This window comes from Zootoca vivipara, chromosome 12 (genome assembly GCF_963506605.1).
Source record: "Zootoca vivipara chromosome 12, rZooViv1.1, whole genome shotgun sequence".
Lineage (NCBI taxonomy): Eukaryota > Metazoa > Chordata > Lepidosauria > Squamata > Lacertidae > Zootoca > Zootoca vivipara.
Genome location: NC_083287.1, coordinates 17627942 through 17641305, shown reverse-complemented (window position 1 = coordinate 17641305; position 13364 = coordinate 17627942). Strand labels below are relative to the sequence as shown.

Sequence of the window (13364 nt, the reverse complement as noted above, 5' to 3'; positions counted from 1 at the left end):
CGGAAGCCAACACTGGATACCCGGAAGTAATTGCTTCCGTTTTCAAACGTGCCTCATAAGTCGAACGGCTTCCGATGTGTGTTTCTCCATTTTTCCAATGGATTTTGCCGGCCGCCCATTGATCCTCGGTTTTCGGAACGGATTACGTTCGAAAACCAAGGTTCCACTGTAGTATGATCCTTGGCTTGGACCAAGGATACTTAGAGAGCCATCTCCCATATGAGCCTGCCTGCTCAATAAGGCCTGTGGCTTATTCTTCACATCCCCACCAGTGGTGAAGGTGCAACCACTGTAGTTGGGATGCAAGAGTGGTCCTTCTCTCTGGCAATGCCTAAGTGGTGGAATTCCCTGCCAGGTGAGGTCTTTTCAGCCACCTCTTTTGGAATTTTGCTGCTGCCTGGTTGAGATATTTTTGTTCCAGCAGGCATTTGACCTGCGAAGCAAAGGAACTTTGCTCAACTAAGCCCTTGTTTTATGGCTATATTATATGCTAATCTAATACTGTGAATTTTTTATTATTATTGATACATAAGTTGCTTGGGTATGGAGCTGTAGGAATGTACATGTGGTCGAACAATGTGCTGTGGATGCTGGCTGGTGATGAAAAGTTTGGCTTGTTTCTTTATTCACTAATCATTTAATAGTAAGTTTTCTTAGCCACTTGTTGCTGAGTGTTAATTTTAGGGAGATGTGAGCGAATTGAGGACATTGACTAATGCTGTTTCTCTAAATTAAGAAAACTAATACGCTTTAAAAAAAAAACTGTTCAGCTGCTTGGCTTTTTCAATATGTGGTAAACCACCCTGAGAATGGCTATCACAATGGATGAGTGGGGTAAAAGTACACTCAGTGAATGAATGATGCCTATTATGAATGCAAAACCAAGTATGTGATGGCCCTGCTATTGTATTTTTAAATAGATTTAGGCAGTGCCGGCCGTTAGGCAGTGCCGACCAACCCGTGAAGCAAGGTGTGGCAACTGCCTCGGGTGTCAGGATCTACAGGGGCAGCAAAGGTCCAGCCTCCAAGCAACTCATCATCCACTGCTCTTGCGGCAGTGGCAGTAACAGCTGCAACGCAGTCCTTGGAGACCAGATTTGTTGCCACCCCTGCAGCCTTACCCCCATGCCGCCTCTACAGAAGTCTCTTGGTGAATAGGAGGCTTTGCTGGTCTCCTTCCAGGGAGAAAATGGTGTGGACTGTTGTCTTGTACCCTAGGGTCTACACCCATCTGGTGGGATTCAGAGCAAGCTCCTTTCCCCCTGCCTTTGGTTCCCACTTCAACCATTGGGTAAAGTTGATTGATTTCTCCCCCCTATTCTTCACTCACTCATCTTTCCCTGACAGGGGGACACAGTTTTGTGGTTTGCCTCAAGTGCCCAAATGTCTTGGGCTGGCCCTGCACGTAGGTATAGATATGTTATAAAACGTAAACATGTGTGAATGCAGCTATGTACACCCGGTGTGCAAATATGTGCCAGTGTTTCCCCTTTAATAGCCTGGCTCTCCAAAGCATTCTGCCTCCCATTCAACACACTCAGTGGAACGATGAAATACTGCAGCACTTGAGTCCTAAGTATTTAATGGCTATAACGAATTCTTATATCAACATTACTCCAGGCATGTTAAATACAATAGTTAGATTCATAGTTGGTGTGACTTCATTAAAGCCCATGATCTTGCACTTGGGATTTGTGCAGAGATAACTAGCTTTGGGAAGATATAACTTACATAAAATACAATATACAGCATAATCACATATTCTGTATTTGCACAGCACGGCAGTTACAGTCACTCTGGGAACACTAGCTTGGAATTTACTGATTTTTGTATGTTTATTTAATTCCCTGGCCTGTAGAAGAGTCTTGCCATTGACTTTTACGTTGAATTAGCGATATCACTGAGTATGTGTATTGCTTTGTTCGTCCATAAGTTCTTTACACCCTTCAAATTTGCACCTCACCATTTTCAGTAAATTGTGTAAGGTGCTAAATTATCGCTTCATCTGACTTTGACTTTCTTAACAGTGCAGATTTTATGCATTTCTACTCAAATGTATGCCCCACTTAGATCAGCAGGGCTTACTCCCAAGTAAGCCAATGCAATTATGGGCTGCATCAATAGGAGTATAGCATCTAGATCAAGGGAAGTAATAGTACCACTGTATTCTGCTCTGGTCAGACCTCACCTGGAGTACTGTGTCCAGTTCGGGGCATCACAGTTCAAGAAGGATACTGACAAGCTGGAACGTGTCCAGAAGAGGGCAACGAAAATGGTCAAAGCCCTGGAAACGATGCCTTATGAGGAATGGCTTAGGGAGCTGGGTATGTTTAGCCTGGAGAAGAGAAGGTTAAGGGGTGATATGATAGCCATGTTCAAATATATGAAAGGATGTCATATAGAGGAGGGAGAAAGATTGTTTTCTGCTGCTCCAGAGAAGCGGGCACGGAGCAATGGATTCAAACTTCAAGAAAGAAGATTCCACCTAAACATTAGGAAGAACTTCCTGACAGTAAGAGCTGTTCGGCAGTGGAATTTGCTACCAAGGAGTGTGGTGGAGTCTCCTTCTTTGGAGGTCTTTAAGCAGAGGCTTGACAGGCATATGTCAAGAATGCTTTGATGGTGTTTCCTGCTTGGCAGGGGGTTGGACTGGATGGCCCTTGTGGTCTCTTCCAACTCTATGATTCTATGATTCTAAGTGTTTACAGAATAGCAGCTTTAAGTGTGCCTGACATTAAAGGGTGGGGCTTTTTTGATAGCACAATTACATTAAAAGGCATGACTTTCTCTGATGAAAATAAGGGCATCTATCATCATCATCATCATCATCATCATCATTCTATTTCTAGCCCACCCATCTGACTGGGTTATCTCAGCCACTCTGGGCAGCTTCCAACATACATAAAAACATAATAAAGCATTTTACGTTAAAAACGTTCCCTATACAGGGCTGCCCTCAGATGGCTCAGGGGTCAGATAACTCCATACCCGCCAACGTTTCTCTGATGAAAATAGGGACATCCTAAGGAAAAGCGGGACATTCTGGGATCACATGAGAAACTGGGATGGCTTCTGCAAAGCTGGGACTTTCCCTGGAAAATAGGGACACCTGGAGGGATGTGTTAGCTGTCAGTGTAATATTTCACTTCTCTTTCCATCAACTCAGGTTCCCTGTACTGCTTCAGAACACAAATCTAACTCACGCCACCCGAAAACGAAGTTTCCCCCCTATGACTTGAGACACACAGGACATATGTTTGACCCCCAACAACAGCAGCAGTGGCCTATGGGATTGCCACCTTTGTTCTAACGCGGCTCCTGTGCCTTTCCAGAGTGCATGATGGACAACAGCTACCGTAGCTACGGTAGCTGCTGGTGGTCAAGCATAGCAAACGCAGCGCTGTGCCAAGGCAGTAGAATTGCCCTGCTTCCTTGTTATGTCAACTCCTCTCCCACTGCAAGGAGCAGCAGGCCTCTTGCCATAGAGCTCCATTTGCATATATTTCTGTGTGCTGATTGACACATTTGCTAAACATAAGGCCTCAGCAGCTACTTAGCTCAATAGCTTGGAACAGCTTGTAGAACACAAACACCTTATTTAGGGCAATCTTGCGAGCTGCTGCCAAGAACTCCCAGAGACCAGATGATTCAGATGGGAATTGCTTTGTGTTTCTAGGTTTCTTTTCTGCTATTGGGTGATGAGCTTGCAGGGTGGATAAAAATCAATGATTTTTTAAAAAAAAATAAAAAAAATCGGATTTTTTTGATTTAAATCGGATTTTTTTAAATAAAATGCTTTTTGAGGAAAATATATTACCATCCAAAGGTTATTCCATCATGAAATAAAGATTAGTTTTTTAATTATGTAGAATAAGGTTGTATATGTTTAATTTTTGGGGTAAATAAATTCCATTAATCCATTCACAATGTCATGCTCTTCCAGAGGTTTTTGTAAGATTATTGGGCAGTTTCTCTGCCTACAAGATATTATCACAGATGCTTGGTTTACTTTTGCAGTTCTCAAAACTGAATTTGACTCAACAGAGATCACATGCCTCTTCTTCACAGCAAAAATGTTATAACATGAACAGAGTTGAGAAAAAGACCTTAATCCTATTGTTCTATAAACCTATGAATACAGAATCAACCCCTTCAGTGCTAAGTTTCAAGAAGTTCAGTGAATAGCATAGAAACAATATTTTTCTGATTGTTTAGAGTGGACAGTATTTAAGTTTTTCATGTGTAGGCTGGGCTGACAGTCTAAGTTTCTTAAAATATATATATTTTGTTTTTGTTTAGCCAAATTAGTTAACAAACATGGGTGTTTGTTTAAGCAAATAACATATGCTGTAATGTTATTGTTTCAGTTGAATAAATCTATTTAAATTATTATTAAGGTAATGCTTATTTTTCTCCTTCCTAAGTACAACAGTAAAGTTGTCCAAATATGAATAACCCATTAAACTGGGGATAAAAAACTAATATGAAAAGTTGTTATTCTAAAAATCTTCATCTACTTGCATATTAAAGTTATACCAGCAAGAATTAGTCTTTATGTAGAAAACTATGATTTAAATCAAGCCTTACTGACTAGTGATTTAAATCATGATTTAAATCGTGATTTAAATCAGATTGATTTAAATCAAATCCACCCTGTGAGCTTGGCTGCAGTTCTGGCTTCATTTTGCCATACGGTTCACGTCCCTCCGAGGAAGGTATTTTCAGATGGTGTGGGCTGGATTCTCTCTGCGGGTGAACTGGTTACCTATTCCTAGAGGGAGAAAAGGGGACAAGTGGATTTGAGCCTGTCTCCATACTACACAGTCCATAAAATGAGCTCCAAAGGATTCACAGAAAACAATTTTGAGGGCAGCAGGAGAATAGCCATTAACAAAATGGGGTAGCCAAATAACCAATGATATCTACACAGTCCTGGTCCAACTCTTCCCTAGGCCAACGTTTTCATCACCCTTGGTTCTTAATTTTCCATTTACACTCTTCTCATTGACTATACAAGCAAACCATGTTTGTAGTTTAGCCTTGTTGTCACTGGTTAAGATGGCATAGGTAACTTATTGCAAGGCAGTCATGATTTGACCCAGTGCTCTTTCAATGACATCACATTTTGGGCTTCTTGGGGATTGTGGGTAGCTGACTCCATATACTGATTCCATTGGGGCCTGCATTGTATTAACAGTAGGCTTAATCCTCCATCAGAGTCTAGATGTAGTGCTATTCCCTTTAGAGCTCACCTGGTTAATTCAGTTTATCTCCCAGAGTGCCTCAGCCCAGACATATACAGTATTACCCTAACCACAATTTCAATCCACTCCATACTTGGAATGTTGCCTTTGTCCCTGTGGTACTACTGAGTTTGGTATCTCGGTGTTAATCTAATGATAATTGGCCACCAAGCAGCATGATCCTATATAAAAATGGAAATTGCAGCAAAACATATCAAAATGCCGTTTCCAAGAGGTAAAAGACTTGGAGGTAAAAACACCTTTGCTTATAGCACAAAGTGATTCCATGGGCAGTGCCAATGATGAATATTATAATATCATGTGTCATTGCATGAAGTTTGCCTATAAATAACTGAAGAGAGATCCTTGCACTGTATTAGGAACAGCCTTACCGTACAATGTCAATCTGGGTTAATTTACTATGAAGGATATTATTTATTATTATTATTATTATTATTATTATTATTATTATTATTATTATTGGGGGTTGTGGGGTAGGATGCTTCAGCTCAATGGTAGAACTCATACCTTGTGTGCAAACGATCCCAGATCAAGTCCTCAACATCTCTAGGTAGGCCTGGGTAAAGACTCCTGAAATCCTGTTGAGCCATGGATGGTTTGCATAGACTGAGAGTGGCTTACCTGTGGTTCTCTAGACCTTAGAATCATACAATGTTACGGTTGGAAGGAACCCCAAGGGTCATCTAGTCCAACCCCCTACAATGCAGGAATCTTACCTAAAGCATCCATGGCAGATGGCCATCCAACCTCTGCTTAAAAACCTCCAAGGAAGGAGAGTCCACAACCTTCCGAGCGAGACCGTTCCACTGTCGAACAGCTCTTACTGTCGGAAAGCTTTTCCTGGTGTTTAGTCGGAATCTCCTTTCTTGTAACTTGAAGCCATTGGTCCGAGTCCTACCCTCCAGAGCAGGAGAAAACAAGCTTGTTCCCTCTTCCACGTGACAGCCCTTGAGACATTTGAAGATGGCTGTCATATCTCCTCTTTTCCAGGCTAAACATACCTCCTTCAAACATTCCTCATGAGGCCTTTTGAGACTCCAGTTCCCATCAGCCCTCACCATTGGCCATGCTGCCTGGGGGCTGATGGGAGTTGCAGTCCAACAACACCTGGATGGGCGCAGGTTAGCCACCCTGGTTTAGGTGATCTTTTGCTAGAAGGACCAGTGATCTTACTTCCTATATCCCTGTTGTATTTTATTGCTCCTTAGTGGTGTTTTGGTGCTCTCGGTATGTTTTGCTTCTTTAACGTTTGGTGCTGTAACCAAGAGCTGTTGGACTTTGGTTAGTGTGCCATACTTGAACTGCTTCCCTTCTTGCCCCCCTCCCAGCTGTCAGAAATGACAGGAACAAAAAGAAGAAGGAGCCTTTAAAGCAGGAGTTTATGGAGAATTACGAAATGACGGCAGAGTTGGATGATCTCACAGAGAAAATCCGAAAATCTCACCAGGAAACCTTCCCTTCTCTCTGCCAGCTGGGCAAATACACTACGGTAAGAGATATGTGCACTGAAGACTGGAGGGGTCTGGTGGGCTGTTAGAATCACAGACGTTAATTGATGTGGAAGGGACCAGGAAGTATTTAATTCAACCCCATGCTGTGAAACAGAAGCCTTTTTCATACCAAAAGCCTTTCTTTCTTTCTTTGTTGGTATGATCCAGGCTGTGTAGTGCTATGCGTGAGAGCAGGAGGGAGCCACATACCAGGTGATGGGGCAAAAAAGATCCATTTAATAAAACAAAAATTTAAAGATTTTGAAATGATCAATGATAGCATAGTGGGAATCACAGAAACAGAGGCCTATCGAGAGTAGAAGAACCACACTCTGGAGGAGCTGCAAGGTACTTAGAGGACATGCAAGAGGAAAGTGATGAGTGAGTTGTAAATCTCTGCCATGTAGGGGGGAAAGTCTGCTCATTCCTGCTAGGACAAACAAGAGAAATGAACACATTTTCCCTGATGGGGATTGCTTTGTATTCCAAGACCAGTCTTCATATTATATTGGATAATATTGTAGTACCATACCATATTGATAATTAATTTTTGTTTTAACCCAGATTCTGCACACCACATAGATTTTAATATGAATTTGCCATATAGAAATAATAATAATAATAATAATAATAATAATAATAATAATAATAATAATAAATTGGACAGCTCCCTCATTTTAAATTTCTTAGGTATTTTCATGAGGAAAGATGGTATGTTTTATAAACTCCAGCTTTATTTGGCATAGAAATCTGCACAGAATGTTTTGCAGCCCGTTGAACAAAAAATAGTGTGTTGTTGCTTTTGATAAGGTAGTCACCTCCCAAATTTGTGAGCCGTCCGTTTAATCCAGCCCATCTGCTTTGCGCTTGCAAACTGTCATTTTGTTCTCCAAAGCGGTCAGGAACAAATGAGGGTTTCCTGAGACCCCCCGATAGGCTGACTAGAGGAGGTCTGCATTCATTTCAGGGGCTCAGGCCTCTCCCAACCAAACCAAACCAGAAATTGTGTTCAATAGGTTAAACAGAATTGAGGAGCAAAAAAAAGTGTGGGTCTCCATAAATATCTTATTCTATATTCTTCACAAAATAAATAAAAAAATCCTTCCAGCAGCACCTTAGAGACCAACTAAGTTTGTCATTGGTATGAGCTTTCGTGTGCATGCACACTTCTTCAGATACCGACTATATTCTTAGTTGGAGATGCAGCAGATTGCTGCCAAAAAAAAAAAACCTGAAAAAAAATCACCAAAGGGGATCAATTTAGATGAAAAATAAAAATAAAGAAAATTTAAAAATGGCCATGTGTTTGGATTTTACAGCATGGCTGGGCTTTTCTGCTGATAAAAATGTCACTAGGGGGCCTTATAGTATTATTCCACCATATGTCCTTCGTTGCAGCACTATGGGAAATGTGGTCCTTAAGCTGCATGCCTGAACACTCTTGGAAAAAACAACAACACTCGGAAATCATGCTGTTGTAAAACATTCAGCAAAACTCCACCAGTTTGATACTTCTCAGAACCCATGGAGAGTGAATCCTGGAATTTCCGCTTCTAACCTTCTTTTATATTAATTCCATATTTTATCAGCCTGCATATCAATGCTGACTCAGTTTTATATTTCCATATCGAGGGGAACGACTACAAGCGTGCTTGTTTTTTTCCAAGTGGTGCTTTTTAGCAGCTCTGATTACCGAATAGAATGTTGTTGCAGCGCTTTCTGGTTACAGCATTCGTAAGGTGAGGCACAGCCATTTTTGGTCCCTCTTGACATAGCAAAGCAGTGCAATAAAACAGCAAGTGAACTTGGCGCTTTATTGACTAACCTCTTCTCATCAGCTTGCATAATCGCCAAATCAGATTTGCATTTTGTTAAGGCTGCCGGGCATCCGCTCAAAAGCATCTCTGTCAAACTTGCCTGGCTCAGGGATGGTGGGCGGAGGAGCATGATAAACCGAGCTCATAAGATCCCGGTCAAGATTTTGTTCACACTAGCTGATTTCATGCAACGTCTTCTTTCCAGATGGATACCCTATTGTAAAATGATTTCCTGCTCTAGGCTCTGCTCTGCGCTGCCATTTCCCCCCCTGTGGAAGTGGATAAACTGCCTATTAAATTTAATTACAACCTGAATGGCTGCACATCTTGATATTATTCCCCACCCCCCCACCTACAGTATTTCACTGAGGTCCTTGAGGATGGTCTGAAATAAATCTTAAGGATGCAGACTCACTGGTAGGAGAAGGAAAAGTTTCCATGAGCAAAGCGGTGACTGTTAACCCCTTTATGGCGCAGAATGTCCTAGGGCAAGTCTCAGCATCAAAATTCATCTCTGCACAACATGCGTGGGAAACGTTCCTGTTGGATTGTGCCTCCTAAAGGAAATGTTTTGTGGGGACATTTCCTTCTGCCCAAGCAAAAGCATTTCCTTCACATGTCACAAGAGTGCCTTCAGCTGCTGGGAAGATGGTTGTGTGATCCTCTTCCTGTTTGTCAAACTGCTCCAGGACCTGGAATTTACCTATACCGTTCATCAGAACTTTTGAGTTTCTCTGCCTCGTTTTCAAGTTATCCCATTCATCAAGTTGGTACCAGTCTTTGTCCTTCAGGCCTTTGCATTCTCCTGTGCTAGTTCTTGTCTGAGAATGCCCAGATTCTAAACCCGTTTTAAATAGGCCTCAGACGTGGATCCAGCAGCAGCAGCAGCAAGTCTCGTGACATTCCTGGCCTTTCAGTAGCCCTCTTCACGCCTTCAAAAGAAGGCACAAAGGCTTTAAATGGGGAGAACATTTCAACCCCTGTTCCAGTGTTCCCATGTTTCCTGGGTGTGTCTGCTCCACCCCTGACTTTCCCGGAAGGTTTGAAGGAAACTTGTCAGCACACTCGTACACGTTTTTTGGCTGGAGAAGCACAAATTTCGGAGTAGTGTGAATTTTGAAGGAAGATAGGGCTTCCGTTGCATATTGTTTCACAAACTGCAGATTAGACAGAATCTAAGCTGAACTGAACCTCTCCCCAATCCCTTCTTCTTGCAACCAGGAACCCTCAGCTGCTGGGCTCTCTTGCAGACATTCCTCTTTGTCCCACTTTTGTAGCAGCACTGTGCACGTGAAAGGTTCATTTCCTGTTCTAAACCAATGTCATTTTCTTTATGTCCACAGTGCTTAGGACAGGCCATTAATTAATTGATTGATTGATTGATTGATTGATAAAGCACAAGAAGGGTTTCTTCCAATAGCAGGGGCACACTTAGGATATGTTTAATTCTACATTTCACAGGTGCAGGCAGCTTGCAGAGTCCAGGTGCATTACAAATCTGTTCTTTCTTTGAGGCTGGAAGAGCCTGAATCATTTTGGGATGCTCTAAAGCTAAACCGGGTGAAATCCGCTACATGGAATAGTGTTGCACGCATTAAGTAAACATCACAACTTTCATTTTCTTGATAGGCAAACGTTTCACAACTGTTGAACTTTGTGCGCTGAGATAAAGAGATCACTCTCCAATACCACATGTGTTAGTTTTTTTAATCCAGGGTTTTGTAATCGTGTATAAGATGGCTCATTAGTTTTTTCATAACAGATGGCTCATCTGTTCATAACACTGATTTTTGACAGAGCGCTAAAACTCTTCCAGTGTATAGACAAGATAAACTATTTTGAACTAATTTGCTAAACCAATAGCATGTGAAAAGATCTCACATTGACTGCATTTTGCATGTCATAGCAAGCCATGGTTTACCATGAATGCATAGTTTCCTCCTGATTTGCCCCTCCCTGCTAGTGAGCAAGACCAATAAGCTGTGGCTGAGTGTTATGTCCAAGCTAATAGTTGTGGTTTGTTTTGCTCCAAACAAAGCACAATCTGTCTATGTTCTTGGTTTACCAGTCGTGGTTTGTTGGATACCCAGTTTGAACCTAACACTGACCCAGATTTTCTTGCTTCTGCTCGCTAGCACAGGGGCATGAAGCTGGTGTGCTCTGCGTATTCACAGCAGACTATTAACTGACTTTTCATGGCACACGAGCACAGCCATGGTGCTGAAATTATGTGCCACCAGACATAGTCCTTTTCCTAGATATGGAAACCAGTGTTCCAGTTCCACTTATTTAAATCCCAGCTTATAAACATTGCATAATTAAAGGGAAAGAAAAATGGCAATGGTATTTGGAAAGGCTGAAAATTATTTTGCCTTCTGGACAGATGGCAGCTTTCATTTTTTGAATGATTACACCAAGAGCATTCCTAGCTGCAAATTTCACTGCAATTCAGATTGCTAATAAAAATTGCTTGCAGCAGGATCTCCCCACTCTTCATTATTTATATGGATTCAGCTACGCTGCACAGAAATTGGCTGATCTTATGATTCCTTCTGTTCTTTCTAGAACTCTAGCGCTGACCATCGAGTTCGGCTGGACCTTGGGCTCTGGGACAAATTCAGCGAACTTGCAACCAAGTGTATTATTAAGATAGTGGAATTTGCAAAACGGCTGCCTGGTTTTACAAGTTTGACAATTGCAGACCAGATCACACTACTTAAAGCTGCATGCTTGGACATCTTGGTACGTATCTTCTCGTTTTGGATGAGTCACTTGCATTTTGCTGTCATTTACTGGTGGCTGAAACAACAGCAACACCCAGGCAATGGCCCAACCCACTGCTAAGCAACTGTTTCAGCTGTGATTTAGTTCAAAGGGACTTATATTGTGTATCCTTTGCAGGCTCCACTGAAATGACTTGAGGAGCAACAATGTTTCCTTCTGAATTCTCTAACCCTTCACTTGACTGCAACCCAACCACTGTATAGTGAGAAACTTGAATGACTGAAACCAGGTTTTCTATGTTGCTGAAAGCAAACATGGACACAAACAGTGGCCTTTATCTATGTGGTTTCTACTAAACTAGGCTTGCAATATGTTTGTGGAGAGTTTAAGTGTTTGGGCAATAGATAGTTTAACCCTCAAAGCTGGATGAGTCTCAGGAAGATTTTCGATTTTCAGGCGATGATCCTCACCTCTTCTAAGAACTAAACTATGCCAATATCTTCAAATTTGCTGTTTTTTGTGCTGTATGCAGGTCACAGAACTTTTCTTACCAGAATTTGCATTAAGCTGTTGCAAAATTGTGATGTCTTTTCTTGAAGTGTAAGAGCACACACACAGCCTTGATATTAAATCTGGCTTTGTTATCCTCAAAGAAGTGCTATGAGGAAGACATCAGAAGAGTGGCAGACTACAAATGTCAATTTCTTCAAGATAACATCATGTAAAGAGGGGGGGGGAATAGTTTGCTTTTCTAACTAGTCTATTTATTTATTTATTTAGGTATGCATATAACCACCCATTAATCCATTTTTTTAAAAGTAAACTTAGTGGAACGATCCATATAAAACCAACACAAGTAGGATAAAATCATTCTAAAACTGTACTAAAATCCAGTTTAAAATAATGTGTGCTGAGTACTAAAATGCACTGAAACATACTTGTAAAAGACCTGGGAGGTTAAAAAGATATTCGCTTGGCACTAAACCTCTATGTGCAGAGCGTTCCACAAGGAATGTACCACAACGGAAAACACTCTTTTCGTACTGGCTACCTGCCTCACCTCTTTAGACAGGGAAAGCTGATGACGGGCCTCTGATGAATATTTTAAGGTCTGGGTAGGTCTTGAGGAAGAGGTTGGTAACCTGCGCCAAAGCCATTTAGGACTAGCACATTGAATTGGGCCTGGAGATAGACGGGAAGCTAGCACAGATGACAAAGTCCCCATTAATGGTCTTGCTGTCCTTTTTGGGGGCCACCTGGTGCTTACAAAGCATTTCCAAGGGCAGCCCCCATGTGTAACTCCTCAGTAATCTATCCAGGAGCTTACCTGCAGAACTGTGGCAAGGTTATCTCTGCCCAGATAGGGTTGTAGATGCTTTATGAGCTGAACCTCAAGTGGCAACTCTGGATTTTGGACCACACCCCCCCCGACTACATGCATTTTCCTTTAGGGGCAGTCCAGCTCCACAAAAGTCTGGGCTTGCAATATATGGGTGTCAGATCATCAGCTGTTTCCTCTCCGCCCTTTGTTGGGTGGCCCAGTCCTCTGCTGTGCATATTGTGTTTGGCTCAGCCTACAGTTTGTTCAGGAAAGTTTCCCATCCAAGGAATTGGGCTCCCATAATTCCTTGTGACTTCACACAAGATCCCGGGGAGGAGAATATTACCTGCTCTGACCATTTTTCTTCTCGTTGCTTTGTCACAAGCTGTTGCAAACAGTCCTTACCGTAGGACACTGATGTATATGGGTGAAGAGAGCACAGTGGAAAAGGAGAGGGAAAGTATCGTAGGAGCTGGCCTTGCAGTTCCCAAGATCCCCGTCTCAGAGTCCCTTCTTCTTCTTCTTCTTCTTCTTCTTCTTCTTCTTCTTCTTCTTCTTCTTCTTCTTTCCGGCGTCCATTTATACTGGCCTGCTGCCGTCGCCTCCTTCTTGTGTGTGGTCTCACCACAAGACAGAGCCATTTATTACGAACTGCATGCCTGCCTTGGTGAGCGCTGTTATGATAAGGCATAGTTAACTTCTTCTTTACCCCCCCCCCCAGGAAAGTGTACTGTTAATTTATAAAATA

At 42.1% G+C, this 13364-nt stretch overlaps 1 protein-coding gene across 1 annotated transcript in view; it reads left to right on the top strand.

Annotated features, from left to right (window-relative positions):
* Positions 1-13364, top strand: part of RARB (retinoic acid receptor beta) — a 105863-nt gene that overhangs the window by 80605 nt on the left and 11894 nt on the right. The window contains exons 4-5 of the mRNA XM_035128838.2: positions 6593-6753; positions 11137-11313. Of these exons, the coding sequence (XP_034984729.2) occupies positions 6593-6753; positions 11137-11313 (338 nt within the window). The remainder of the gene's footprint in view (positions 1-6592; positions 6754-11136; positions 11314-13364) is intronic.